This window comes from Chelon labrosus (assembly GCF_963514085.1).
Source record: "Chelon labrosus genome assembly, chromosome: 9".
NCBI lineage: Eukaryota > Metazoa > Chordata > Actinopteri > Mugiliformes > Mugilidae > Chelon > Chelon labrosus.
The window spans coordinates 14,648,123-14,674,474 of NC_140359.1; the positions used below are offsets into that span (position 1 = coordinate 14,648,123).

Genomic DNA, 26,352 nt, shown 5'->3' on the forward strand with positions numbered 1-26,352 from the left:
GAACGGATTGAGTTTACGTATCTGCATTCTGCAAGACATTATCAAAGATCCTTTTATTGTACTTTTTATATATGTATATTATATATGAATCTTATCACAAAGGGTGTACAAGTTTATCAGCATAATGATACTGATAGACATGTACACCCTTTGTACAAGGGTACATGTTTTTCAGTGTCATTATGCTGTGAGACGCATGTTAAAAATGAAATCAATTGAAATTCTCATAAAAATGTGAAATCACTTCACTTAACCACGGTTCACTGCTTCTTTATCTTCTTGGCAAGCTTTTCGATTTAGAAAATGTGTCCTTTGTCCTGAACCCAGTCGAAATTGGATCTTTAATTTCTTCAAATATATTTTTTTGAAATTTCTTCTGACTAAATATTACGTGTAGTGATTTTTCATTTTTTAAACAAGGCAAGTGACAGAGCAAGAAAACGCATCGTCATTTTATGACAAGTCACGTTCCCCACTCCAGTCCAATTGGTGGCGATGGTGAACCTTTAAGCTGGTTTGCCAATCGCCATAAAAAAACCGAAGCAATTAGATACTATAAATTTTATATACAGTCAGTGCTATAACCGTAACCCGAAGACCTGAACGTGGCCTCGCACTCTGCTTGCCCTGTAGAGATGGAAAACAAGAAGAGAAAGGTAGGAATTAAACGCTTGATTTAAGAATGTAACATCGAAGTCATGCATTTTGTCCACGTCCTCATAAATTCATAGATTTGAGTTTGTTATTTTTTATTATGACACGTAGGCGATCGTGAACACCATTTCTTCAGTTGTAATTTGATCCTCTTTTTACTTTTACTGTGTAAGAGAAAATAAAACAATATGTGCAAGTGCAAATTTTTAACATCATTTGTGAGACTGTTCATACTCGGTGTCAAGTTTATTTACTAAATTAATTCAGTTAAATTGACCTAATTGTAATAATGGAGGTAGATTTTTAGGACATCTTGTTCCTGCATGAAAACGTCTTGTCGGGTAGTTAAACAGAATGTAATATATTAACTACTGATAAGGGTTTATAATAATACAATAATTAACCTGGCGGCCCACTTCTTAAGCTATTGTAAATAATTGTTATCAGTGATCTGACATCGGATGAGGCATCCAGTGCCCCAAATAGCTTTCTGAAGGACACTGTGAGAAGTGAATAGAGGGTAATATGATGATGATGATATCTCATACACACACACCGTGCTCGTTTAGTAATAACGCAAACCACAGAGCATTGATACTATAACCATTGACTGTAAATACAACCAGAAACCTTTGAACATGTAATTCTTCATTGCACCAAGTAGCCTACAGTAGGCTACACAGGCAGATCCTCTATTTCAGTCATTAAGAAGAATTAATCATTGTGATTGTTCACTACCTGGCTAAACAAGACAAACGGCAGAGCAAGACGTCACATCATCATATTTTTCAAAAGAGTCAATTTTAGATATAAGATTGTAGTTTTTCTGTTTAATCCATTGACTGTGCACATTTTCTTCTTTATACTATAGTTTAATCGCATGTTCCATACTCCAGCCCTGTTGGTGGCGGTAATGCACATTTAATATGGTTTGTCAACTGCCGTTAAAATGAATCGAAGAATAATAATAAAATAAATTAATAAAAAAATAACGGAAGAAGATACAGTCTACCTATAACCCAAAGAACTGAACGTGACCTCGCACCCTGCTTGCACTGTAGCGATGGAAAACAAGAAGAGAAAGGTAGGAATTAACGGCTTGATTTAAGAGCGTCCATTCGTAATATTACTCGTATTTTTTACAGGAAGTAACATTGAAGTCATGCATTTTGTCCACGAACACCATTTGTGAGACTGTTTGCCAAGTTAATTCAGTGCACGAGTTTACCAGCTCATGCACGAGGTTGTTTAGTTGTCAATTCATTTAATTCCATTCATTAATATTCAGTTAGTTTATTATTCTTGTAAATATTATATATATAATTATAGATCTATCTATCTTTAATTGGCCTAATTCTAATAATGGAAGTAGATGTTTAGGACATTTTGTTTCTGCATGGAAGCGTCTTGTTGGGGAAATAAAGTGTAATATATTAACTACTGATAAGGTTTTATAAAACACAATAATTAGACTGGCGGCCCACTTCTTAAGCTATTGTAAATATTTGTTATCAGTGATCTAACATCAGATGATGCACCCAATGCCCCAAATAGTTTTCTGAAGGACACTGTGAGAAGTGATCAGAGGGTAACATGATGATGATGATGATGATGATGTGATTGTGTGTGTGTTTAGGATATCTTGGAGCGCCTGAATGCTGGGGAGGTGATCGTAGGAGATGGAGGTTATGTTTTGCAGCTGGAGCGACGTTGCTATGTGAAGGCGGGACACTGGACACCAGAGGCTGCGGTTGAACATCCTGAAGCAGGTCCATTGAGTAACATTTTATTTACATTGTATTAACATTACACCAGTGTCTTTCGAGCTAAAACAAAGGCAACTAGTCATGTGGAGTTATCTTGAGGATGTTGCACAACTCATTCGTCTGGCTTCTTCAGTTCTGAATTACTGATAAGAGTTTAGGTTTTTAACTTGAATATCTATGGATGGTGCCCACCAAACATTTTCATCCCCATTAACATTTTGAGTCTTGAGCTTCTGGTCATTCAGTACAACCCACTGTGCAAAAACAAGACACCATCTAGGCTAATCTACAATAGCCATGTGAGCTTTGTGGGTGCACCACCCACAGATGTTCTGAATAAACTCCCCACCTGTCAGTGGCTTTAGTTTTAATCTTTGTTTTTTGGATATACAATCTTCATAGCAGAGTCTGTTGAAGAGATATTAGCCAGTGTTTTCTCATTAAGTCCTTCTCTTTCTGTATCAGTGAGGCAGCTGCACAGAGAGTTCCTGAGAGCAGGAGCCAATGTGCTCCAGACATTCACCTTCTACTGCAGCGAGGATAAACTGGAGATCAGTGGCAATGTCACCAACATCACCGTGAGTACAGAGAAAACCTCCAAACATCCACATCAGAGTGAATTTAGATGATCACATTCATTGCTAACATCCTTACTAGTATTACTCTAATCTGTTCTCTTCTGATCCAGGGTGCCCAGATCAACGACGCAGCCTGCGACCTGGCCAGAGAAGTTGCCAATGAAGGTGATGCACTGGTTGCTGGGTGCGTGTCAAAGACTCCCTGTTACGTGGAGACCCACAGTGAGACTGATGTCAAGGCCATCTTTAAAAAACAAATGGATGACTTCCTCAAAAAGGACATTGATTTCTTTATTGCAGAGGTATGAGCAGCACCTTGACTGTAATAACTTTACACACACAGTGTCAATATACAGCTTAGCGGGCAACAATATAATGTGTGATGCATTTGATTAATCGGAGCACATTTCTCCTGCAGTTCTTTGATTATGTGGAAGAGGCAACGTGGGCAGTGCATGTGCTGAAAACCAGCGGTAAAACCGTGGGTGCAACACTTTGCATCTCCCCTCATGGAGACAGGCAAGGAATCCCACCTGGAGAGTGTGCTGTCAGGCTGGTCAAAGCTGGTATTCTGACCTTTTGTGATGCGGCACTACAATCTGGATCATGTGAAAATAGGTTTTTATCTTGAACAATCTTCTATGTGTGTATGTTCAGGAGCGGACATTGTTGGAGTGAACTGTCACCTGGACCCTCTGACGTGCGTCCGTACAGTCAAGTTGATGAAAGAGGGTTTAGAGAAAGCTGGTCTCAAGGCCCATCTCATGGTCCAGCCGCTGGGCTCCCACACACCAGAGTGCAACTTGAGTGGATACACCAGCCTTCCTGAGTATCCCTTTGGTCAGCATTACAAAATTAGGATTAAGAAAAACTAAGAAACTTGTCATCAGTGTTTTTCTAACTAAGCAGGTTTAAGACAGCTAATATTTTGCAACCTTTTAAGAGTCCCAATATGTGCCATGTGAGAGACCTGAATATTTCACTCTCCCTTCAGCACTGGAGACCAGATCAATAACCCGCTGGGACGTCCATAAATATGCCAGAGAGGCTTACAAAGCAGGAATACGCTACATTGGTGGCTGCTGTGGGTTTGAGTCCTACCATATCAGAGCTATATCCGAAGAGCTCGCTGAAGAGAGGGGATTCCTCCCACCAGCTTCACAGAAACATGGACTCTGGGGAGCTGGTCTGGCGATGCACACTAAACCCTGGGTCAGAGCCAGGTAAGACTAAATCCTGCAACTGTATATGTACATATAAGTCTCCAACATCTGCATTAAACATCTGGACGAACTGTTGCATATATTGTACACATGGCAGCATTGTAGCACTGATCAAATAAACAATGCAAATTAGGAAGTATGTGTTTCTGTACATCACTGAGCTTTTAAAATGTGTTTTAGGGCGTGCCGAGAGTACTGGGAAAATCTCCTGCCTGCTTCTGGACGTCCTAAATGTCCTTCCATGTCCACACCTGCAGACGAATAACCAGCCAGTTCAACTAACCAACATAATCACTTTTTGTCCTTATTTGCTGGGAGTTCTGTGATTGTATGAACTACCCCTAAACCTACCAACACTCACTGATTGTTGTAATCTTCTAAACATTTTCACACACAGTATTCGATCTTTTTTTCCTGTAATAATCTAATATTTCATTAACAACCACTGCTATAATTTGCTGTAGAGGTTTGTAATTTTTTTTCTGATTTATAGTCAAATATGCAGGGGATGGCATGTGAAGTGAAACTTGAAAAAATAAGAAAACAGAAAATAAAATGATAATAACTGGATGCTGACAAACGGTTTAGATCTTGTATACAGTAATGTGTTAAATGTTTACATTTTGTGGCTTTTGTAATTTGTCTAAATTCAGATAACCTCCTCTAAAAGTTGGAGTTTAAATTTGTATAGATTATTAAAGATTTTATAAATTACAGGCTTCTTAGTTTTTTGTTTGTTTTTTTACAAACTTATTTCAGAAGTCCTTCCTGACATTGGTTTGAGACACCCAAAAACTGGTTTACCTGTTTACCCCAGCTGCATTGTAGTCTTGCTCTGTGAATATTGTTAAAATGCCACAAAAACATAAACCTTCAGAGAGTCCCTTCTCCGAATGTATTCTGAAAGTAAGTCTAGTTTAGTGAAGTTTTGGGGAATGGCCCCAGAAAGTTTCTTGGCTTTCAAGTTAAGTGAACATATGAAGTAAATGTGGCATTAAAAAAAATACTGCATTCAGATTTTATGAGAGAGGGTGTACTTGGAAGCATCAAAAAGTTAAATTTGTGCAGTATTTTATATTACATAATAATATTCACAAATGCTTTGGCACATTCACTGCATTTTAAAGTGTCTTTTAGGTGCTTTACAATGTGTGTATAATGCGTTATGTTGCAAAGAAATCCCTCGAGATTATACGAGACTTGGTGTGAGAGCAAGCCACCAAGTCTCTCTTTGAGGACGAGGTGGAGTATCGGGTGTAGTGGACATTTTTAAAAGGCTCTGTCTCTAGGCAACCGTGACAGCGCCACACGCAGGTAGCCAGGTACAGACACACAGAGGACAGAGGCTTTCATCGTTATTGTTAGATTTAGCGTTGGTGTGTGTGTGTGACAGACATGTGTATTGGACATTTATGAAAATACGGAACAAAACGCATAAGGGACGATCCCGTATTTTGGCGGCAACCCTTGGCAAGGCTATATGTAATGTAATACGTTGATACTCTGAGCGCTGATGGAGTTATTTTCAGCACAGCACAGAAACACTGAGACGAATATGGGTCGGTTAAATATCTTGCCTTGCATGAATGGGTGCCTTAAATTAAAAACTGAACAAACGTAGAAGAACAAATGCCCCCAAAAACGGTTTAACTGAAATTACCCTGTCAGCTGGCATTACAATTAATAGTCAGTGTTAAATTACTGATTACAGGCGTGGATTAAAACTCTGAGAACACCGTTGGGTATTGGTTAGAAGTACATTATGATGTTTTCTGTCGGTTTTATCATTGTGTTGAGTAGGCGCTTGCTTTATTTACATCCGGTTTCAGTCGGAAAAAACCGCCAGAAAGTGAGTGACGTCATAACAGTTGTCTGTGCGGTGTCCGACAAATGCCCACCACGCCCCCTGTAGGATAGCAGGGAGAACACGTGTTGTTTGAATAGGAAAGACAAGTTTGTTCTTGTCAGTTATTACCTAACTTACATAAATATGGACAGCGAGAACACGTGGGTGTCATTTCAGGACTGTAATAACAAGTCAGAAAGAGGAAAAAACACAAACGTATGAAATATGATGAGTGGATTCATTTTCCGTATATGCATTCTGAAAGACGAAACTTAAGACATAAAAGTACAATAATAACATTATTGTTATTATTGTACTTTTATGCATTATATGTGAATCTTATAACAAAGGAAGTATAACTTTACACGTCTCATTATGCCGTGGGACTCATGTCAAAAATTAAATGAATTAAAACTTCAAACTGAAACTTCACTGGCTTCTTGGCAGTGTTTCGATTTTGAAAAATTGCCTTTTGTCCTGTATCTGTCAAAACAGGAACTTAAAATTTCTTAAAATTATTATTATTATTATTATTTTTGCACTTTCTTCCTACTATTCTCTACAGGCTAGATAACTTTCTAGCCCATTTGTAGAAAGTCTCTGTGGCTTTGTTAAGCTATTTGTGGATGTTTGATGTCTGGAGACCAGAAGAGGGAGATAGTAAGTGTGTTGGGACGTTGTGCATGTGCACGATAAAACAAATACTGGATTTCTGCCTTCTTTCCTTCACTTGGTGGAAATGTACTGCCTCATCATAATTTCGTGAGATTACCCCGTGCTCGTAAAGTAATTACGCAATCCACAGGGCATTGATACCATATCCCGAAGAATTCGAGGTGGGTTTACACTCAGCGATGGAAAACAGGAAGAGAAAGGTAGGAATTAACCGCTTTGTTTAAGAGTACCCGTAATATCACTCGAAAGCAATTTTTTTTTTGATACATTTTTTTAAAGAAAGTGAAATTGAAGTCATGTAGGCTATTTTGTCCACGTTCTCAGAAGTTTTGCTAAAACTTGAGTTTGTGTTGTTTTATGATTATATAAGACATTAACGGTCATACATGTTATATCTCCAGTCGTAATTTAATCCCCGTTTTAGTTGTACTGTGAAAGAAAGAAAGAAAGAAAGAAAGAAATGATAAAGCAAAAATCATGCACTGTGCAAGATGAATTTTGAACATAATCTGTCAGACTTGTCATAGTTTGCTAAGCGCCTAGTCTGTTAAATTGATTCTTTTAAATTGCCCTAATTGTAATAATGGAAGAAAATGTTTAGGATATTTTGTTTCTGAATGGAAACATCTTGTCGGGGAGTTAAATAGGCAATGTAATATACTAACTACTGATAATGTTTTATATAATACAATAATTAACCTGGCAGCCTACTTCTTAAGCTATTGTAAATGTTTGATATCAGTAATCTAATTTTGGATGAGGCATCCAATGCCCAAAATAGTTTTCTGAAGGACACTGTGAAGTGAACAGAAGGTAACATGATAAAAAAGTGCCAGGCCCCTGCATTAAGTGTGTATGTTAAAGGTATGTGTGTGTGTTTAGGGTATCTTGGAGCGTCTGAATGCTGGGGAGGTGATCATAGGAGATGGAGGTTATGTGATGCAGCTGGAGCGACGTGGCTATGTGAAGGCGGGACACTGGACACCAGAGGCTGCGGTTGAACATCCTGAAGCAGGTACATTGAATAACATTGTATTAACATAACAGCGGTGTCTTTTAAGCTGGTCATTCAGTACAACCCACTGTATGAAAACAGGACACCACCTAGGTTAATCTGAACAATAGCCATGTGAGCTTTGGAGGTGCACCACCCACAGATTTTCCGAATAAACTCCCCACCTGTCATTTCGATCTGAAGAGTCCGAGTTGCTTTAGTTAGTTAGCTATCCTAATCTTTGTTTAATCTTCACAGCAGAGTCTGTTGAAGAGATATTAGCCAGTGTTTTCTCATTAAGTCCTTCTCTTTCTGTATCAGTGAGGCAGCTGCACAGAGAGTTCCTGAGAGCAGGAGCCAATGTGCTCCAGACATTCACCTTCTACTGCAGCGAGGATAAACTGGAGATCAGTGGCAATGTCACCAATATCACCGTGAGTACAGAGAAAACCTCCAAAGATCCACATCAGAGTGAATTTAGATGATCACATTCATTGCTAACATCCTTACTAGTATCACTCTAATCTGTTCTCTTCTGATCCAGGGTGCCCAGATCAACGACGCAGCCTGCGACCTGGCCAGAGAAGTTGCCAATGAAGGTGATGCACTGGTTGCTGGGTGCGTGTCGATGACTCCCTGTTACATGGAGACCCACAGTGAGACTGACGTCAAGGCCATCTTTAAAAAACAAATGGATGACTTCCTCAAAAAGGACATTGATTTCTTTATTGCAGAGGTATGAGCAGCACCTTGACTGTAATAACTTTACACACACAGTGTCAATATACAGCTTAACGGGCAACAATATAATGTGTGATGCATTTGATTAATCGGAGCACATTTCTCCTGCAGTTCTTTGAACATGTGGAAGAGGCAACGTGGGCAGTTCATGTGCTGAAAACCAGCGGCAAAACCGTGGGTGCAACACTTTGCATCTCCCCTCACGGAGACATGCAAGGAATCCCACCTGGAGAGTGTGCTGTCAGGCTGGTCAAAGCTGGTATTCTGACCTTTTGTGATGCGGTACTACAATCTGGATCATGTGAAAATAGGTTTTTATCTTGAATAATCTTCTATGTGTGTATGTTCAGGAGCGGACATTGTTGGAGTGAACTGTCACCTGGACCCTCTGACGTGCGTCCGTACAGTCAAGTTGATGAAAGAGGGTTTAGAGAAAGCTGGTCTCAAGGCCCATCTCATGGTCCAGCCGCTGGGCTTCCACACACCAGAGTGCAACTTCAGTGGATACCTCAGCCTTCCTGAGTTTCCCTTTGGTCAGCATTACAAAATTAGGATTAAGGAAAACTAAGAAACTTGTCATCAGTGTTTTGCTAACATGTTGCTACCTTTTAAGAGTCCCAATATGTGCCATGTGAGAGACCTAAATATTCTGCTCTCCCTTCAGCACTGGAGACCAGATCAATGACCCGCTGGGACGTCCATAAATATGCCAGAGAGGCTTACAAAGCAGGAATACGCTACATTGGTGGCTGCTGTGGGTTTGAGCCGTACCATATGAGAGCTATAGCCGAAGAGCTCGCTGAAGAGAGGGGATTCCTCCCACCAGCTTCACAGAAACATGGACTCTGGGGAGCTGGTCTGGCGATGCACACTAAACCCTGGGTCAGAGCCAGGTAAGACTAAACCCTGCTACTGTATATGTAAATACAAGGCTCCAACATCTGCATTAAACATCTGGACGAATGACTGAAAACTGTTGCAGTATTGTAGCACTGATTAAATAAACAAGGCAAATTAGGAAGTATGTGTTACTGTACATCATTGAGCTTTTAAAATGTGTTTTAGGGCCTGTCGAGAGTACTGGGAAAACCTCCTGCCTGCTTCTGGACGTCCCAAATGTCCTTCCATGGCCACACCAGCAGACGAATAACCAGCCAGAACTAACATAAACATAATCACTTTTTGTCCTTATTTGCTGAGAATTCTGTAATTGTATGAACTACCCCCAAACCTACTAACACTCACTGATTGTTGTAATCTTCTAAACAATTTCACACACATTATTTCATCTTTTTTTCCTGTAATAATCTAATATTTCATTAACAACCACTGCTATATTTGCTGTAGAGGTTCGTAAAGTTGTTCTGATTTAGATTCAAAGGTGTTGGGAGTAGCATATGAAGGACCTAAACTTGAAAAAATAAATTTTGTGGCTTTTGTAATTCGTCTAAATTCAGATAACCTCCTCTAAAAGTTGGAGTTTAAATTTGTATAGATTATTAAAAATTTTATAAATTACAGGCTTCTTAGTTTTTTGTTTGTTTTTTTACAAACTTATTTCAGAAGTCCTTCCTGACGTCGGTTTGAGACACCCAACTTTGTCTAGATTTTTGATGTATGTTCACAGACGGTTTAAATCTTGTATACGGTAATGTGTTAAATGTTTAAATTATGTGGCTTTTGTAATTCCTCTATTATATTTAGATAACCTACAATAAAAGTTGGAGTTTATATTTTTAGAGAGAACATAATGACATACACTTTAAAAAAATAAGTGGTTTGAGGCACCCAAAACCTGGTTTACCCATTCATCTGCATTTCAGTCTTGCTCCATGAAGATTATTCAAAGGCTACAAAAACATAAACCTTCCGAGTCCCTTCTAGGAATGTATTCTGAAAGTAAGTGTGGTGAACTTTTGGGAAATGTCCCCTGAAAGTTTATAGGTTTTCAAATAAATACATCTATATACAAATTCAGTTTTGTAATGATAAAAATGAAAGGGTTTTATATATAAGAATCAGACTCAGATTTATTGCCAAATATGTTATGAATTTGTCTTGGTGTTTGTTATAGAAGCAGTAAGAAATTAGAAACAATAGAAAATATGCAAAGAGTATATAGAAAGTGTGGTTGTAAATACCAAAGAAGCAGTACAGATCGTGCATGGTTGTGGAAAAAACAAAACAAAACAGGTAGTGGACAAATGTTCACAGTGTTGAGTAATTATTAAGAGATTTGCAAGATTGTATTTCATCTAGTGCTTGTTAATTTTTTAAGTTTTAGTTCTAAATCTTACTCAAAGGTCAGCCTGGGGTAGCATTTTAAGCAACTTCCATGTTATTTATTGATTAAAATACCCCACCAAGACTTGACCTTAGTTCACTGGATTCAAAGTCCAGAGTGCTAACCATTACACTGTGGACTGACTGACAGAAGATTTAGTTGCAAGTTACAATTGATTTATAAAGGTGTCTGCAGAGAAGCATTCCTGGAGAGGGTATTGGTACTTGGTTGTACGTAGTTTAAAAAAATCAAGAAGGACTGCATTGTGCCTCTATTCATTTTCCCGTACAGACTGGAGGAAGGACTTATATCACAGGCTGAGAGTAAAAAATTTAGCGTAGCACAAGAAATGCTCCAAACCTTGTTTCAATGACAGGTACAACTTTTTTTTTTCATTTGCACAGTTAAAATCTACCAGAAACCAGCACACAAGCAACTGCTCTCCCACATCTACATGATAACAATGTCCATCCATAAACACCAGGCCAAGATGCTCTCTAGTCTATTCTAGAGTAAGATGTAAATATTTATTGGTTCACAAGATAAGGAAACTACAGCTCAGCTATGTTCGACAACGGAAATATCATTCTAATTTTTACACAGTTTGGGGTCACGTTCATAAAAAAACATGATAAAACAATACTGGCATCGCATATGGGTGTTGATTATGTCACACATTTTAAACCTTTTATTAGTCACACAAATGAAGATCAACTTTTTTCACTTCTGTGAAGATTTGGGTTTGGTTATGCTCACTGGTGTAGTTCAGGGTATACGCAGGTATACGGCGTATACCTACTTATTCTTTCAGTCAGCATTACGTATACCCACTTCTAAATCCCCCCTGATGCGGCTAGTACTCGCTGCCAGGGCCTTCACTGATTAACCTGGTTATCAGAGGCAGAGTAGGGCAGGATGTGAATGAGAAATGCAGCGTCTTCCAAGTAATTTTCAGGAAAGTTTTAAAATGATTTCCAAATGAGTCATTGTTTTAAACTACTCTCAACATGACTGCACATTTAGAGAAGAGATTTGTTGCCAATAGTTACACTGTGCTAGTAGGCTAAAGTTATGAAAGACTAACGTTACGTCATTGTTGGTTTTCAGTAAGTGTACAATAAACCCAGTTCATAAGAATTTCATACTAGACTGTAACGTTAGATGAAACTGTAATAAATGCCCAGAGATTATATCAATGTCCATGAAGCTTGTTTGTTATTGTAAAGGTCTAAAAGTATAACGTTAGACAAGTTACTTCACCTGACTGACTAACCTACATGATCTAGTTTAAGTTTATAGTAGCTGGGCTGATAGTTGATGTTAAAATAAGTGAAAGCACAAGAATGGAGACAAATAGTTTAGGATTCGACCTAACACAATACTGAGGTCTAACCAGGCTGTCTTATTTTGTGTAGGGACAGATAACAATGAAAAGGAAAGGGAAATATTCCAGATTTGTTTGTAAAGAAGCACAAGTCAGACCCAGATCAGGCCCAGACAGACCCCAGCCATGGAACCAGCAGCCCTGGCAGCTCCCAACCAGGAGAAACCCAGTACTGGGTTGAGACAGTATGTCACTGTTGATGTGTTGTAAATGCAAAATGTAAATGTAAACAGTGAGTAAATACTACTGACAGATTTCTGGGTGAACTAAATAGAGTAGTCTTACATGTTTCTAAAACAGTGCATTTTTCTGGACTTCTTTAAAAAGGGTGTGACGGCCACCTGTTGCTGTAGGGCCTGTTCTGTGTTTTTCCTTCTTGTGTTGTTGCTTGTCTGTTAGGTACAGTACCTTAGTGGGCGAGTCTCAGTTTGGGTAATCAGGAGCACCTGGCCAGTCTCCCTGATCCGATAGGATCTGGCAGTCACAGCCCTCACTCGCTCTTCCTCTCTGCCTCTCGACCTCGATCCCTCCAGCATCACGTTTTTGTTCTGTTGGCTTCTACCTAGTTACTGTGTTTTACAGACATACTGATACTCCCACTCAAACCACATTTCTTTCTTATGGGTTGGTTGTTGACTTTATTTAAATAAAGTGGTTAAACTTTACGTTTAATCTGTGCCTCTCCTTTTTTTTGCCATGGCTTACGAGCCAGGTCATGACAAAGGGCAAAATTGAGAGTATACCCACTTCTCCAGGGACCACTACACCACTGGTTATGCTATTGTGTATGGTGTTCCTGCATCAAGGCCCATCACTGCTCTTGCATCCTGATTCTGTCCCAAACCTCTTCTCACTGGTCTTAACAAGATGATCATTCATTCATTCATTCATTCATCTTCTGTAACCGCTTATTCCTGTGAAGGGTCGTGGGGTCTGCTGGAGCCTATCCCAGCTGTCATCGGGCGAAAGGCGGGATACATCCTGGAAAGGTCGCCAGTCTATCGCAGGGGTAACACAGAGAGACAGACAACCATTCACACTCACATTCGCACCTACGGCCAATTTAGAATCACCAATTAACCTAATGAGCATGTCTTTGGATGGTGGGAGGAAGCCGGAGTACCCGGAGAGAACCCACGCAGACACAGGGAGAACATGCAAACTCCACACAGAAAGGCCCAGTCGGACAAGATGATCATACGAAATACATTTGTTACTCGTCAGTTTCAGATGGACACTAGGGATCAATAACAATCCAAACACACAAACCTCTAAGCTGCGACCATTAAAGCTATTTTCAGGTCCTGTCTTTTGAAACACTCCTGTCAATCCGTTCAATAACAGCTTCCCACAGCTTGTGACTCACTCAGGTTGTAAGCATTTTTCTCTAGATACTTGTCCAGCATATTCTTTCACCAGGATTACTTCAGTACTTCAGGACTCGTGCATCTAATCCATAATGCATTCATCTTTCTAATAGCTGATAAAGATTCATGGTTTGAGGACAAGGTTAAGGGGGTGAGTCTAAATTGCTTGTCTGTGTGAATAAGAGTGTTAATGTCCCTGTGCATCGGCTGCATATTTAATACGCGAGGATTTCAGGGCCTTTTTCGGACTAGAATACGTTTTGTATGAGAAATCAAATCACCATGGCAGCAGTGATACAATGTCACATGATGCGAACCTGATCACCTCAGCCATGCACAAACTATATCCTGACAAGTAAGTGCCAGATATGGTCTTAATTTAATTGTTGAAATATATTACTGATATTTATTTAACTATTTATGTTAGAAAAGAGCTACGGTGTTTATTGAATAGACGCTGTTCTTGATGCAGCACAGCTACAGTATTTGCAAAGCATCCCACACTGTTCGACCCTATAACGTCACCACGTCCTTACGTGCCCTGTGCTCAAGTCGAAATTCTAATGATGCGTTCAAATGCCTTCAGAACAGAGCATGTCGATGTGCAGTCGATGTGTACGACATGCCCCATTTTTTTTTCAAAGGCATCTTGATTCTGTTTTAGACGTACTTTCATAGAAATGCCATTCAATACCAACAGCAAATACGGTTTGTTCCTTATTTATCGAGTTTTAGTAGTAGTAATAAAAACAAAAGGACAAACGGTTAGTGATTGGCTAGTTTTTTACGAAGCGACAAAGTCAACAGCAGCAAGCTCGTCGGTTATGTATGCAGCTTTGATTTTGGATTAATAACACCCTAACTTACCAGTCTTATGACATGTATTTCACATATTTCTGTGATTTAAATTGGAGTTCCTATATTCCCCACAGCACCTGAAGGTAGCATCATTTTGCGTATGAGGTCCTGGGCAGACGATGAAGCAAACATGGTAATGTTATGAGTTTGGAAACGATGCTCACCTTCCTGGCAACGCGATTGGACGCGCATCTGTGTGGGCCCCAGACGGTTGTGTTTGAACGGTGAACGCCAGTGTTTGTGGCCCCTCTTGCATACTTGGTGATTAGGAGGAGGGAGGTCTGGGACCGACACATCGAGGAGGAGGATAGCGGAGCGCAGCTGACAGACGGATCGACCGCCGCACTGGTAAACACACAGTCCCCTGTTGTGTGTCAGAGTCTTCCCCCGAGCCAGTGACAAAGGTAGCGGCTGCAGCGGGCTGCGATAGACAGGCGGACATCCGAGCGGAAAGCAGGTGGGCCAGAGATGGGAAATGACACCGCACTGCTCCAAATTCATCCGCTTGAACGAAGGAGGATGGCCCATCCGGCAGAATACCCTCGGAGAGAAAACGCGTTGGTAAATATTGATAAAACACTGTAACCTTTTCACTGCTCTTCATCCGACTCTCGCACAGCAACAGAGGAGCTTTTTAGTGGCCGGAGACTGTTTGTGTTTCATCACTTTGCAGACATGTCCTTCACAATGGAGGATAATCTGGAGTCGGGCTGGGTAGCCGTTCGCCCGAATGCGTTTGAGGAGAAAGAAAAACATAAATTTGTTTTCATCGTGGCCTGGAATGAGGTGGAGGGTAAATTTGCTATTACTTGTCACAACAGAACTGTGCAGAGGAGAAGCTTTGGCAGGGACAGCCTGGATGGGGATAAAACAAAATGGCCCGAAAGTCCTGTCAGGGATAAAGTGTCTCGGAGCCCCAGCAAAGGAGCCAGCGAGGCTGCGGTGAAAGGCTGCGGTCCGAAAACAAAGTCTGCGTTATCACCTAAACCGAGTCCTGTCAAAATCCATGCGGCGACCAAATCTCCTGTCAGCCCTGATACAGAGGCGTTAAAGTCACTCAGGGAGGAGCAGCTGTCTCCTTCTCTGGACCTCCTGGACCTGGAGGAGCTGGACAGTCTGAGCAGGGAGGACTGCAGCTGGGCCGGACTCTTCTCCTTCCAGGACCTCCGGGCGATCCACCAGCAGCTGTGCTCGGTGAACTCCGTCCTGGAGCCCTGTCTGCCGGTGTTTCCAGAGGAACCTGCCGGGATGTGGACGGTGCTGTTCGGCCCGGCGGAAGTACCCGAAACAGAGATGGACGAGCTGTGCCGCAGCTTACAGGTGTACCTGGGCCATGCGCTAGATACCTGTGGGTGGAAGATCCTTTCGCAGGTTCTGTTCACAGAAAAAGACGACCCGGATGAGTACTACGAGAGCCTGAGCGAGCTGAGGCAGTCCGGGTACGAGGAGGCGCTGAACCGTGCATCAAAACATCTGCAAGAGGTGAGTTTGTTATCCTCACTGACTCGCACATCTGGAACATGAGAGTATAACACTGTTTGCCTCTGCATTAACAGAGCAAATGGACTTCTCCAAGCTGTGCATTTACCAGATAGAAATACTGCATTTAATAGCCATACTTAACATGATGTAAACCACTTAAGTACAGAAGTGCATTCTATTTGTGTACAAGAGTATACTGATTATCCTTGTGCATCACACAACCACAAAAAAAAGTACACAGACCACAACATAAACTATATTTTCCTATTTAAGTTATTTAACCTCTCTGCATTGGTATATTTCATGTCAGCTGTCCACCCTGAGGTCAGCACGTCCACTTTCATGTGGTAACGCCACAAATAAAAGCCGTTTTGCACACAAGACCTTAAAAGAACAAAAAGAACTGGTGGGAACCGTGGGAAATCAGATTCGTGCGGCATTTCTGGGAAAGACGTCTCTTTACCATGAAGTTACCAACTCCACGGGCTGGAAAGCCAGAGGAGATTTTGTAAAATAGTGTTGCAACCGTAAGCCCGTCCTCTGTGGAATACTATACTCCCAGCATGGCTGCAGACGGCTGCTTACACAGCTGAGGGAGTCGGGTGCACGTACACACACACACACACACACACACACAGAAGGAGGCAGAGTTCAAGCACTTCTTTACCTTCAGAATGAGTTTTGTGAAATAATGTGCAGAGTCATCCTTTGTGAGAACGTTCCAGCTACAATGACTTAACCTACAGTCAACGTTTAAGTGGCGCTTCCATATTATTCACATCACAGTCACTACATACTTGATTTGTTGCATGCTTTGTTATGCATCAGATTTCTATGCAGCTATGTTTTCCCCCAATATATTTTTCTGTTTTTCCTGTTTCTGCTTGAGTATGCATCTGGAAATGTGTGCACTTTTTGAAACACACACTATCTTTGACAAATGCATCACAAAAGTGTGTGTTATAAGTACTGATAGACATGGCTGCAGAATATTGATCTATTTAACAAATCAGTATTCAGATGGTCAAGAATACATATGTTGTAAACTTTGTCAGCAAATAAAAACATATAATACATTAAACATATACTGATGGATGGATGGATGGATGGATGGATGGATGGATGGAAGATGCTGCTTGTATACTTAAGTTATCATACTGATTAGCATTTCTCTGTTTGACTCTAAAGACCCAGACACCGCACACACTCCGGACCTGCTCCTCTTACACGCCATCAGCAGCTGGTGATTGATTCACTGCTCTTAATATAAACAGACATTACACTGACGCTCATTGGCCCTCACATTGTCCTACTAATCAATGGTGGTAGATTAATGTATCCTTGACTCGTGGAGCCAGACACGGCAAGAAGTCCTCTGAGAGCCTGAGAGACCTTTAATGGAAGACTTTTCAATTATTAGTGTGTTACACCATTACTCCTGGCCTTGAGTACAGTGGATGGCAGATCAGCTTTGAGTGTTACTCACATTGTAACACGTAGTATTGACCAATAATCATTTAGTTTAACCATTTCACCTAATACACTTGTGTTCATTGAAAAATGATGCATGCTTCAAACTGCTTTAAGTAATTTAATAAATAACTAAACAGTAAAAAAATACTGAATATTTAAGGTTTGAGTTTGTTATTTAACAGTCAAGAAAAAGAACTAGACTTAACTTTTAAGTTAACATTGGACTGTAGGTCATTTTATATCTGCTCGTGTGCTTACTATCATTACAAAAGCAAGAGTACGGTACATGCTTTTGTACTGATGTGTGTGTTTGATTTTCTGGCCAAGGCGTTTCCTCTTGACTCTGCTTTTGGCAGTCAAAAGAGGCTGCAAGTAGCATGAGACGAATAACCGACATGTCATTCCACCCAGTCAGTCCCACACCCACTCCTATTCACACAGCTCAGACACACACAACACGACACTGAGAATGAAAAAGGCAGAAATCCAGACACAGGAAGCGTTGCCTTACTCCCCTTCCTGAGTAAAGAAACCATCAACCAGCAGAGCCATCAGTCTCGCAGAATATGCACCAAGCAGCTACTCTGCTCAAGCTGTTTCAGTAAATGCTGTCAGCTTGGGATTTCCAGTTTGCCTGTCCAGAGGTTGGAGGAAGAGCTGCTGATCTTGTTCAGCTCTTTATTGCAGTCTGAGCTCTTCTGTCTGCGGTGACGGTGCGCTGTAGCTCATTCAAACACAGTTGCTGTTTGCAGGTTTTCACACACACACACATGCACACGCTGACCTATCGATCCTCCCACTCCATTTGAGGGTTGAGTTAATGGCTATTTTAGTGTTTGCTGGTAGCCTACAGTACTGTTCAGTCTGGGGGAAAAAATGTGTGTGTATTGATCTTATTCCCAGCTGCAGAACAGACTCTGCTCATTTATCTGTGGTCCATGCACTGAGGAACGGCTCTCAGATATATTCCTATTTACAGAAAGCATCCTCGTAGTCTCAGCGAGGCGCAAATTTTCACTAGCTGACACTAAAGTTTGATTATGTTCTTGTTTTTGCACAATGACAACAACTGTTCACTTTTTTCATTTACTAAATATATTTTTCAGTGGTGAAAAGGTTCTTCTGAAGCTGTCTTATGAAGTTTATGTAGTACATATATTCTCCCCCCTCCCAATATATTCTGTTTTTTTTTGTGTGTGTTGACAGTGACAAAACTAACTTCATGTGTGTACTTGATGCAGCTCCTGGAGAAGCACAAGGCCATGGACAGTATGGTGGAGCTACTGGAGTTGTATGAGGAAGAGGACCAGGCCTATGGAGGCGTGCTGGAGGCCTCCACACAGCTGTACCAGTACCTGCTGCAGCCCTTCAGGGACATGAGGGAGCTGGCAATGCTGCGCAGACAGCACATTAAGGTGACAGTTTTCTCCTGTTTAAACATGCAGGCGTTAGAAAGGTGTGTTCGGCTCTTTTTGGGAAGACCTAAATCCTTTATTGACCCAGTAATGTACCAAGACCAAGTTAGATATGCCATTTCAAAGTAGATCATGTAAACCTTGATAGTTTTTTTCTAACTAAAGGGATGTTTCATATCTTGTGCTTGACTAGCACAGTATAATAGAAAGCCGGCTACTGTGTAGCCTAGATGAGCCCAGACTCAGAGTATTTCTGTATTTCTCTGCAGGCACTGACGTGGAAGGGTCACAAAACACAATTGATGGTCACAGGAAATTCTCATGTGTCTTAAAATAGGGCCTGCTCTGTGTGCGTGCATCAGTGAGAGTGTGTGCATGCATGTTTGACTGATGTATTATGTAAGTTAAATTAACTTGTATATTCTAGTCTGATGCAGTGAGGTGGGAGGGGGATGCGATGTAGCTAATTGCAAATGGAAGAGGGAGGCTGGTGAATGGATAAAAGGCAGAAAATCTTTGTTCAATCATTGCAGTGCTGATGGCACATTTATATTTAGCTCCATGACTCACACACAGCACATCGATAATAAGAAGAGTTGAGTATCACATTACCACCCAAGATGCATCAACTAAGATGCTCTGATGTGAGCACCTTCTTTTCAGTTTTGTCCAGTATCTGAAATACTGACGGGTTGTGGCATGTGGGCACGTGGGATTTGAGTGACATGCTGCTAGCTGGAACAGAGCCCCGTGGATCTCCGATTTCCTGTAGTCTCAGAGAGACATGAATTAATCATGCTGTGTGGGGTCCTATAGGTTTACTTCAGATACAGGTTGGCGCTGACACATTGAGATCGGCGGGCATGCAGCAGAAATGGAAAGACGGAGTGCAAAGTTCAGCTCTCTAGTCTGAATGCTCTCATTTGCAGTTCCTCCGGGGAAATGAGAACTTCCAGTGTTGGCTGAAGACAGAAATGTCAGCGGGAAAATAATTACACTGGTTTCCAGTGGAATTTCGCAGAATTAGTGTGAAGAACTGGAAAGGTTCTCAATTATTAGAAACTATTCAGTGAGCTGTGTTTACTCTTATTCTCAACCCTCCCTCTTCACTAGCCTGGCATAGTCAGACTCAGTTTTTATCAGAATATAAAAATAAAAATTAACTGTAAGGAAGTTCATGTGGCTGCCAGGGTACTTCTTCACAAGTTTGAGCAGACTGTCTTCATTTCTGTCACTGTGCGGTTGCACTCTTTCACTTCAGTGCATTTTGCTCACAAACATGTCAGCAAGAGAGACTTTCTTAGATATGAAGGCGGGAAAGTTGCAAAACACATAGGTCCCACCGAGATTTGAACTCGGATCGCTGGATTCAGAGTCCAGAGTGCTAACCATTACACCATGGAACCGCATACGACGTGCGAGGGGTGACAGCGAGAGAGCAGCGCTTCTACTTCCGGGTCTATTTATAGCTCATAGCCCAGCACAGCGAGGCTGTCTGCAGCTCGTATTTTTCTTGTTCTACTTTTGCATTTGGTGGCCACTTCTTTTTCTATCCTTGAAAATTCCGTCAATACATTTCTCTTTCTTTTAATTAACGATTCACTGTGATTGAATAATTTGTCGTCAGCTCACCTTAAACGGTTTAATCTTGGATGTTGTGCCAGCTGTTAGATTTAAACGCATGTTGCTCGTTTTTAGTAAAAGAGGATTATGTGTCAGAGTGGGAGAGGAGAAAGGCCAACGGGAATAAGATTACTGTGACATGTGAGCACGTAAAAGAGACACAGTTGGTAGAAAGGTTGCATCAAATTACATGCTAAGCTGCCAAATTAGTAATAACAAATTGCTGATTCATATTAAACACACTGACAGTGTGTTTAATATGAATCAGCAAGTTTTTCATGTGTCTTATGGAAACATTTTCTCACATCCTTTAACCCTGTGTATACATGAGGCCACATGAAGGCCACACAGTTAGTCTAATAAGTGGAAATTAAATTTGCTCATTTTTAGTTGTTATGTTTTATGTGAAGGGTTGATCCATTAAGCGTCACCACACACTGGAGGAGAAGAAAACATTTCTGAAATGAAACGATTTAGAGAGAGAGAAAAGGAATGAGCAGAGGCACTACGACTTCAGGAAATTGCAGTGGCAAATGATACTGGTGCAGTCGTGTGTGCGCAGAGCTGCATCAAGGTTACTTAGAGTCAGATGGAGATGGGAGTTGCTCTGTGACCTTTGCTTTGCTACTTGTGTGCAGCCTTGAATAGTTTTCACATTTATTTCTTCAGTTAAATACTTTTAATCGTGTTGATCAGGCCAATAAAGTGCCATATACTGGTTTGTCTCTGTTTCATTCTGGGACAGTTAGTAATGGGACAGATATTCTACTAGTTGCTTACTTCCACTTACTTCTTAAGTCTCTTAAATGTTTCTGCAGTGCAACGTTAAAAAAATATGTATATAGATGTGAATGGATGTTAACTGATTGTTGTAATTAATGTTGAAATAAACACCATTATTCTTTTTATCTCTCTCTCTGTGAAGACTCTCAGTCATCCAGGTCACGTACATCAAAAAAACTACAGAGCTAAAACAAAGGCAGCTGGACTTGTTTGAGTTTTCTTCTCATTCAAGTGGCCTCTTCAGTTTTTAATGACTAGTGGGTTGGGTTAAATTATGAACATCTGTGGGTGGTGCCCACTTGAAACTTGTGCAACCAAAGACCTGTTAACAACCAGATACTACAGTTAGAATAATTTCTTTAGATTAACCTGGCTGGTTTCCTGTTTTTTCACGAGTGATTCTCTAACAGCCAAACAAATGGCCTGAAACTTCAGTCTCACAGCGTGAATGGAGTTTAAATTATTTCTATTGACAAAAGCAGTGCTCTCCAGATTTTCTTTGCAACACTGATTTCTTATGTTCTGCCCTGATGTTGATCTGACGCATCTGTAACCTCACTGAAAAGAAAATGGAGACTAGTGTTTGCAGTAGCAGTGGCATGAAAACAGTGTGCCTGAGCGGTTTTATGCATGTATGGAGGAGAAGAATGAATGAATATCCATGGAAATTGCTGGCGCTTCCATATGTGGGAGAGTAGCTCCCTCTCCAGGCAAGATTTTTGTGTGACAAGTGAGTTGCTGTGGAGCGTGTATTTACAACTCATCCTGTTCCAGATAGCATTTAATATCTGTCTAATCTAATATAAAGACCTCAGTCTGACATTACATTTGAGGTCCAAGCCACCAAGCCCTCTCAAACTCAAATGCGAAGGGTTCAGTACTATCTAGTTATCTAGTTGGCTTCTTAACTGACGTGTAAAAATGTATTGTGCTTTATCCGTGCATTATCTTTTCATCACTTCAGATCAATTCTGTACATATTTTATTTGATATATTTTTTAAAAATGCATTAATCTGCTCACGTTTTCTTTTAACTTATTTTTCACAGAATAAATCTTGATGTGTTCTTCCTCCCTCGTCAGATTTCCATGGAGAACGACTACTTGGGCCCAAGGCGGATTGAAGCCCTGAAAAAGGAGGACTCGGACTGGCAGAAGAAAGCTCAGGAGGCGGTCCTCAACATCCAGGAGTTTACTGTAAAATACTTTGAGATCACTGCCAGAGCCCAGAAAGGTACAGTATGCCATCCCCATCCCCATCACTGCCAATGTCAATAAAGCAGCAGAGGAAGGACTTTGAATAATCACACACAAACACACGCACACATATATTAGTGGCATTGACGTGCTATTGACCTGTGTCGTGTTTTAAATCCCGGGGGCTAATGTGATTTGGTATTAATGAGGCGCTGCAAACAGCCATGCTTTGACAGGGACAGGAGGAAACAAGGACAACCTATTGATCAATCAGCTCTGCCAGCAGAATCTGTTTGTGCAGGGTTACTCCACAATGGGCCCCTGCTTATCCCAGTTCTAACAACGCCACTGACTGCTCCATTTATAGTCTGACACTTATTAGATCAAAAATCACGTCAGTGGCGTCCACTGCTGATTTGAGGTAAAGCAGGTGTAATATCCAAATGTGACCAATAGATGTCCCTCTATGGTTTTGTAAGAAACAATTCCTCCTGTGAGACATTAGTCATCGGATAATGTTCCCTGTACCAGAAGACAAAATTGAACGTGTCTGTGACTCACTCTGTCGTGAGTATACGTCACGTTTGACTGTGTGGGAGTTTTTCATTCAGTCACCTGCAGAACGCTTTTTCTGTGCGTGCACAGGGGTGTACGAGCGCATGAAGGTGGACCAGCGTAAGTTTGGCAAATCTTCATGGACGGCGGCGGTGGAGCGCATGGAGAGACTGCGCTACTCCGTCGCCAAGGAAACCCTGCAGCTCCAGAGAGCCAGAGAGATCAGTCTGGAGCAGAGGAAACACACACTCAGAGAGGAGGTGTGGAATATAATACATCAAACAAATGTGCACATACCTGAACACGCGCACCGTGATTTGTTTTTGTGACTGCTGGGTTTTCCTGATCCCTTCAGATGCAGAGTCTGTGCAGCAGTGAGGATGCGATGGCCTTGCTGGACCACATGGAGACGCAGTACTATGAGCTGCAGCTCCAACTCTACGACATCCAGGCCGAGATCTTACAGTGCGAAGAGCTGCTCCTCACCGCTCAGTTAGACAGCATTCGTAGGCAGATGACAGGTATTTCTACTGAAGTGATTTTGTTCATTCTTGGGCAATATTAGCTCACAACATAAGCCCCTTGAAATGCAAAACTTCTTGTTCAAGAGAGTCATGACAAAGCAGTAAACTAGTGTGAATTACCATGCTTTACATTAACGATGTGTAGTGTGTGTCAAGCGCATGAAAGATATATATACCTGTGTCCAAACAAGGCTATATATTTGTGTGTGTGTGCTTTCAGAGCGTCAGGATGAGGTGGTGTACTATGACACCTTTGAAAGTGCAGATGATATAACAGAGGATGATACCGCAGAGAGAGAAGAGCTGCGCAGACTTCAGGTCAGCGCTCGCCAGCTGGAGGCGAGAAGGGGGCGCATCACGGCCAAGCGCTCGTATCTAAGGAACAAAAGGGTGCGAGTCCTTAACTCTCACTCTTCATGAAGATGTTGATGTATGCATCGGTGTGTTGATTTACTTTTTGCGCTCCCCTTTCTGCAGGAAATCTGTGTGTCCAACCACACCCAGAAACAGCAGAGACGTCAAACCCTTTACAAGGACTCTATATCCCATCATGTCTTACAGGTAGACCTTTTTATTTTTAATGACCACCGTATGTCTTTTGTATGTCTGTAAACCATTATCAACAACTCTCCTCCTCTAAACCTCAAATTTTGTAGCTGAAAAATGAAGAAGAGGAAGACGAGGTGAGGAAGAGCAGCAGAGTAAGTCAGGAGAGGCAGAGAACTCTGGACAGACTACGCACTTTCAAGCAGGTATGTGCCCTCCTATTAAAAGGTAAAGTATCCCAACATGTTTTGTTTTTTCTGATTGACTCCTATTTATCTTTGTGTGTCTGTAGCGGTACCCTGGTCAGGTGATTCTGAAGTCCACCCGGCTGCGCGTCCCTCACACCAGGAGAAGAGACCGAGGAAGGAACATGGAAATGAGTAGCGTGAGTGAGAGGGAGGAGCATATGGACTCTGTCTCCGTTCAGACGCAGGGCCAGCCGCTGTGTCTGAGCACCAGCGTGCAGACGGACCCCAGCCCCAGCTCCACCCTCACCACTCAGCCCGTCACGGCCCTCACGGCATCGCTTCCTCCTCTGCCCGTGCCCAGTCCTGCAGACTCCACCTGCTCTCCTTGCTCCTTGTCCTCACTGCTGGCTTCCCCTATCTCCCCTCCTCCTCCCCCACCTCCTCCGCCACCCCTGCCGCTGACGAAGGAGGAGCTGTCGCCTTCTGGGACCCCAGGTCGGCACGGGCAGAGGGCTGAGGGGAAGAGTGCGGCAGAAGAGCTCTCTCTCTCCCCACTCGGCCCGTTCATCCCTCGCTTTTTTGACAGCAGCCAACTGGTGAGCGCCCGTAAAAAGCTGAGGAAGACTCCAGAGTTTGACGCCCACAGCAGAAGAGGTAATGGAACGATTAAGTACATAATAGTTTCTCAGTGCTTTTAACATCAGCTAAGCACAGTAGCCATTTACGATCTCTCTTCCTCTCCTCTCCCTGCATTCAGTGAGCTCACCCATGGACGAGGTGCTTGCCTCCCTGAAGAGAGGCAGCTTCCACCTGAGGAAGGTTGACCAGCGCTCCCTGCCTTCTTCCAAGGGTGACGACGACCCCAACAGCATCCTGGCCCAGATTCGCAAGGGCGTCAAACTTAGACGTGTCCCCTGTAAAGAGAGGAAAGACCAGGGAGAGCTCCCGGCCTCCACCGACCCCCTGACCAGGAGCATACACGAGGCGCTGCGCCGCATCAAGGAGGCCTCACCAGATTCTGACTCAGATGACGATGGGCTGGCCGGCCATGACTGGGAAAGCTAGGGCTCGAGGGCTCAACAGATAACACACCAGATCACTGCACCGTCTGGCACTGCACGCACTGTACTGTACTGTACTGCACTGTAGAGTGCTGCGCTGTACTGTAAACACACATAAACAATACTCGTTAAAGCACACACAGCCCAGTCACACATGTACCGAGTGACTTCGCCAAGGCCAGAGTCGCGCAACCGTTATCACAAACTCACCAAATGCTCCAAAGGTCAAAGGTCAAACTGTTCATTTGTTTTTTTTCGCACTACATTCACCATCATGAAGGACATTATTTTGTGTTTTTATGTCTCTGTGGTTTTATTCCTGAAATAAGTCCGTACTGACGTTATTGTTATTATTTTTAATTTATATCAACTGTACTGTTTAACTGCTCTGCACATAACATTTTTCACCGACACACTGCACTGACACTACATGTGAAACTGTATATTGAAAGTTATCATTAGTGCTGAAAAGTCTGTGACCTGTTCACTCGCCACAGAGCATGAGAAGCTGTAACCTCAACAGAAATATGTAATGTTTATGGCTGGTGACTTGGGTTCAGACTACACATTTAGATTTAAGCGCTGGGTTTACTGTCCACGTTATAAACCATTGCACCGTCAAACGTCACTTGTTTTCTGTTTGTTTATCAGCCGTGCACCCTGACTGAGCCTCGCTTTGTCCCCCATCTGATTTCATTCTGACTTCCCTCGTCTCGTGGGCGTGGTAGTGTCAGACGACCACTGCTCGTCTAATCAGACGAATGCTTCAAATCCTTCAGTCTGTGACACCAGATTTGTGCTTCTCCCCCCACTCCTGCCCTCTTTATCACCCCCAACTCTCACCCCCTCTCTGTGATGTATCGACCCATCTGTTCGCCCACAGCATATGGCTAGGCTGGTGGGAGATACAAAGAGGGTAGTATAAGGTTTATGCTTTTCCACATCTAATCTGAAGCAGGTCACCTATAACAGGAGAGGATTAGAAAAGGGGTCATCGGTAGTGTTGGAGCGTTGCAGGTTGAGATCATGGTTAATGTCAGTGGTCTTTGTGAGCAGATTTGGTGGGTGATATCCCGAACTTCACATGTGGGATAGTCACGGCAGAGCCGTGGAACGGGTCACGCTTGTTTGAATGA

At 42.1% G+C, this 26,352-nt stretch overlaps 3 protein-coding genes across 6 annotated transcripts; all 3 read left to right on the top strand.

Annotated features, from left to right (window-relative positions):
• The first annotated feature begins 158 nt into the window (after positions 1–158).
• On the top strand, positions 159–4,874 carry LOC311493660 (betaine--homocysteine S-methyltransferase 1-like). Of its 2 annotated transcripts, none has more exons than XM_084552400.1 (8): positions 159–656; positions 2,291–2,423; positions 2,886–2,998; positions 3,109–3,300; positions 3,417–3,564; positions 3,656–3,838; positions 3,993–4,221; positions 4,402–4,874. In XM_084552400.1, exons 1-8 carry the CDS (start codon positions 636–638, stop codon positions 4,484–4,486), a joined length of 1,104 nt encoding a protein of 367 aa, XP_084408526.1. In that variant the 5' UTR covers positions 159–635; the 3' UTR covers positions 4,487–4,874. The 2 variants fall into 2 exon arrangements, with proteins under 2 accessions (XP_084408526.1, XP_084408525.1); XM_084552399.1 differs by lacking the exon at positions 159–656 and adding an exon at positions 1,611–1,738.
• A 348-nt stretch (positions 4,875–5,222) lies between these two features.
• LOC311492883 (betaine--homocysteine S-methyltransferase 1-like) lies at positions 5,223–10,351 on the top strand. Of its 3 annotated transcripts, none has more exons than XM_084551316.1 (9): positions 5,223–5,543; positions 6,873–6,942; positions 7,625–7,757; positions 8,058–8,170; positions 8,281–8,472; positions 8,589–8,736; positions 8,828–9,010; positions 9,142–9,370; positions 9,543–10,351. In XM_084551316.1, exons 2-9 carry the CDS (start codon positions 6,922–6,924, stop codon positions 9,625–9,627), a joined length of 1,104 nt encoding a protein of 367 aa, XP_084407442.1. In that variant the 5' UTR covers positions 5,223–5,543; positions 6,873–6,921; the 3' UTR covers positions 9,628–10,351. The 3 variants fall into 3 exon arrangements, with proteins under 3 accessions (XP_084407442.1, XP_084407443.1, XP_084407441.1); XM_084551317.1 differs by having other exon boundaries at positions 5,223–5,535; XM_084551315.1 differs by lacking the exon at positions 5,223–5,543 and having other exon boundaries at positions 6,434–6,942.
• A 4,492-nt stretch (positions 10,352–14,843) lies between these two features.
• Positions 14,844–25,479, top strand: LOC311492634 (junction-mediating and -regulatory protein-like). Its single transcript, XM_084550967.1, has 10 exons — positions 14,844–15,852; positions 18,567–18,740; positions 22,229–22,379; positions 22,988–23,157; positions 23,253–23,418; positions 23,642–23,811; positions 23,899–23,982; positions 24,078–24,173; positions 24,260–24,809; positions 24,913–25,479. Exons 1-10 carry the CDS (start codon positions 15,046–15,048, stop codon positions 25,218–25,220), a joined length of 2,676 nt encoding a protein of 891 aa, XP_084407093.1. The 5' UTR covers positions 14,844–15,045; the 3' UTR covers positions 25,221–25,479.
• Positions 25,480–26,352: the final 873 nt, after the last annotated feature.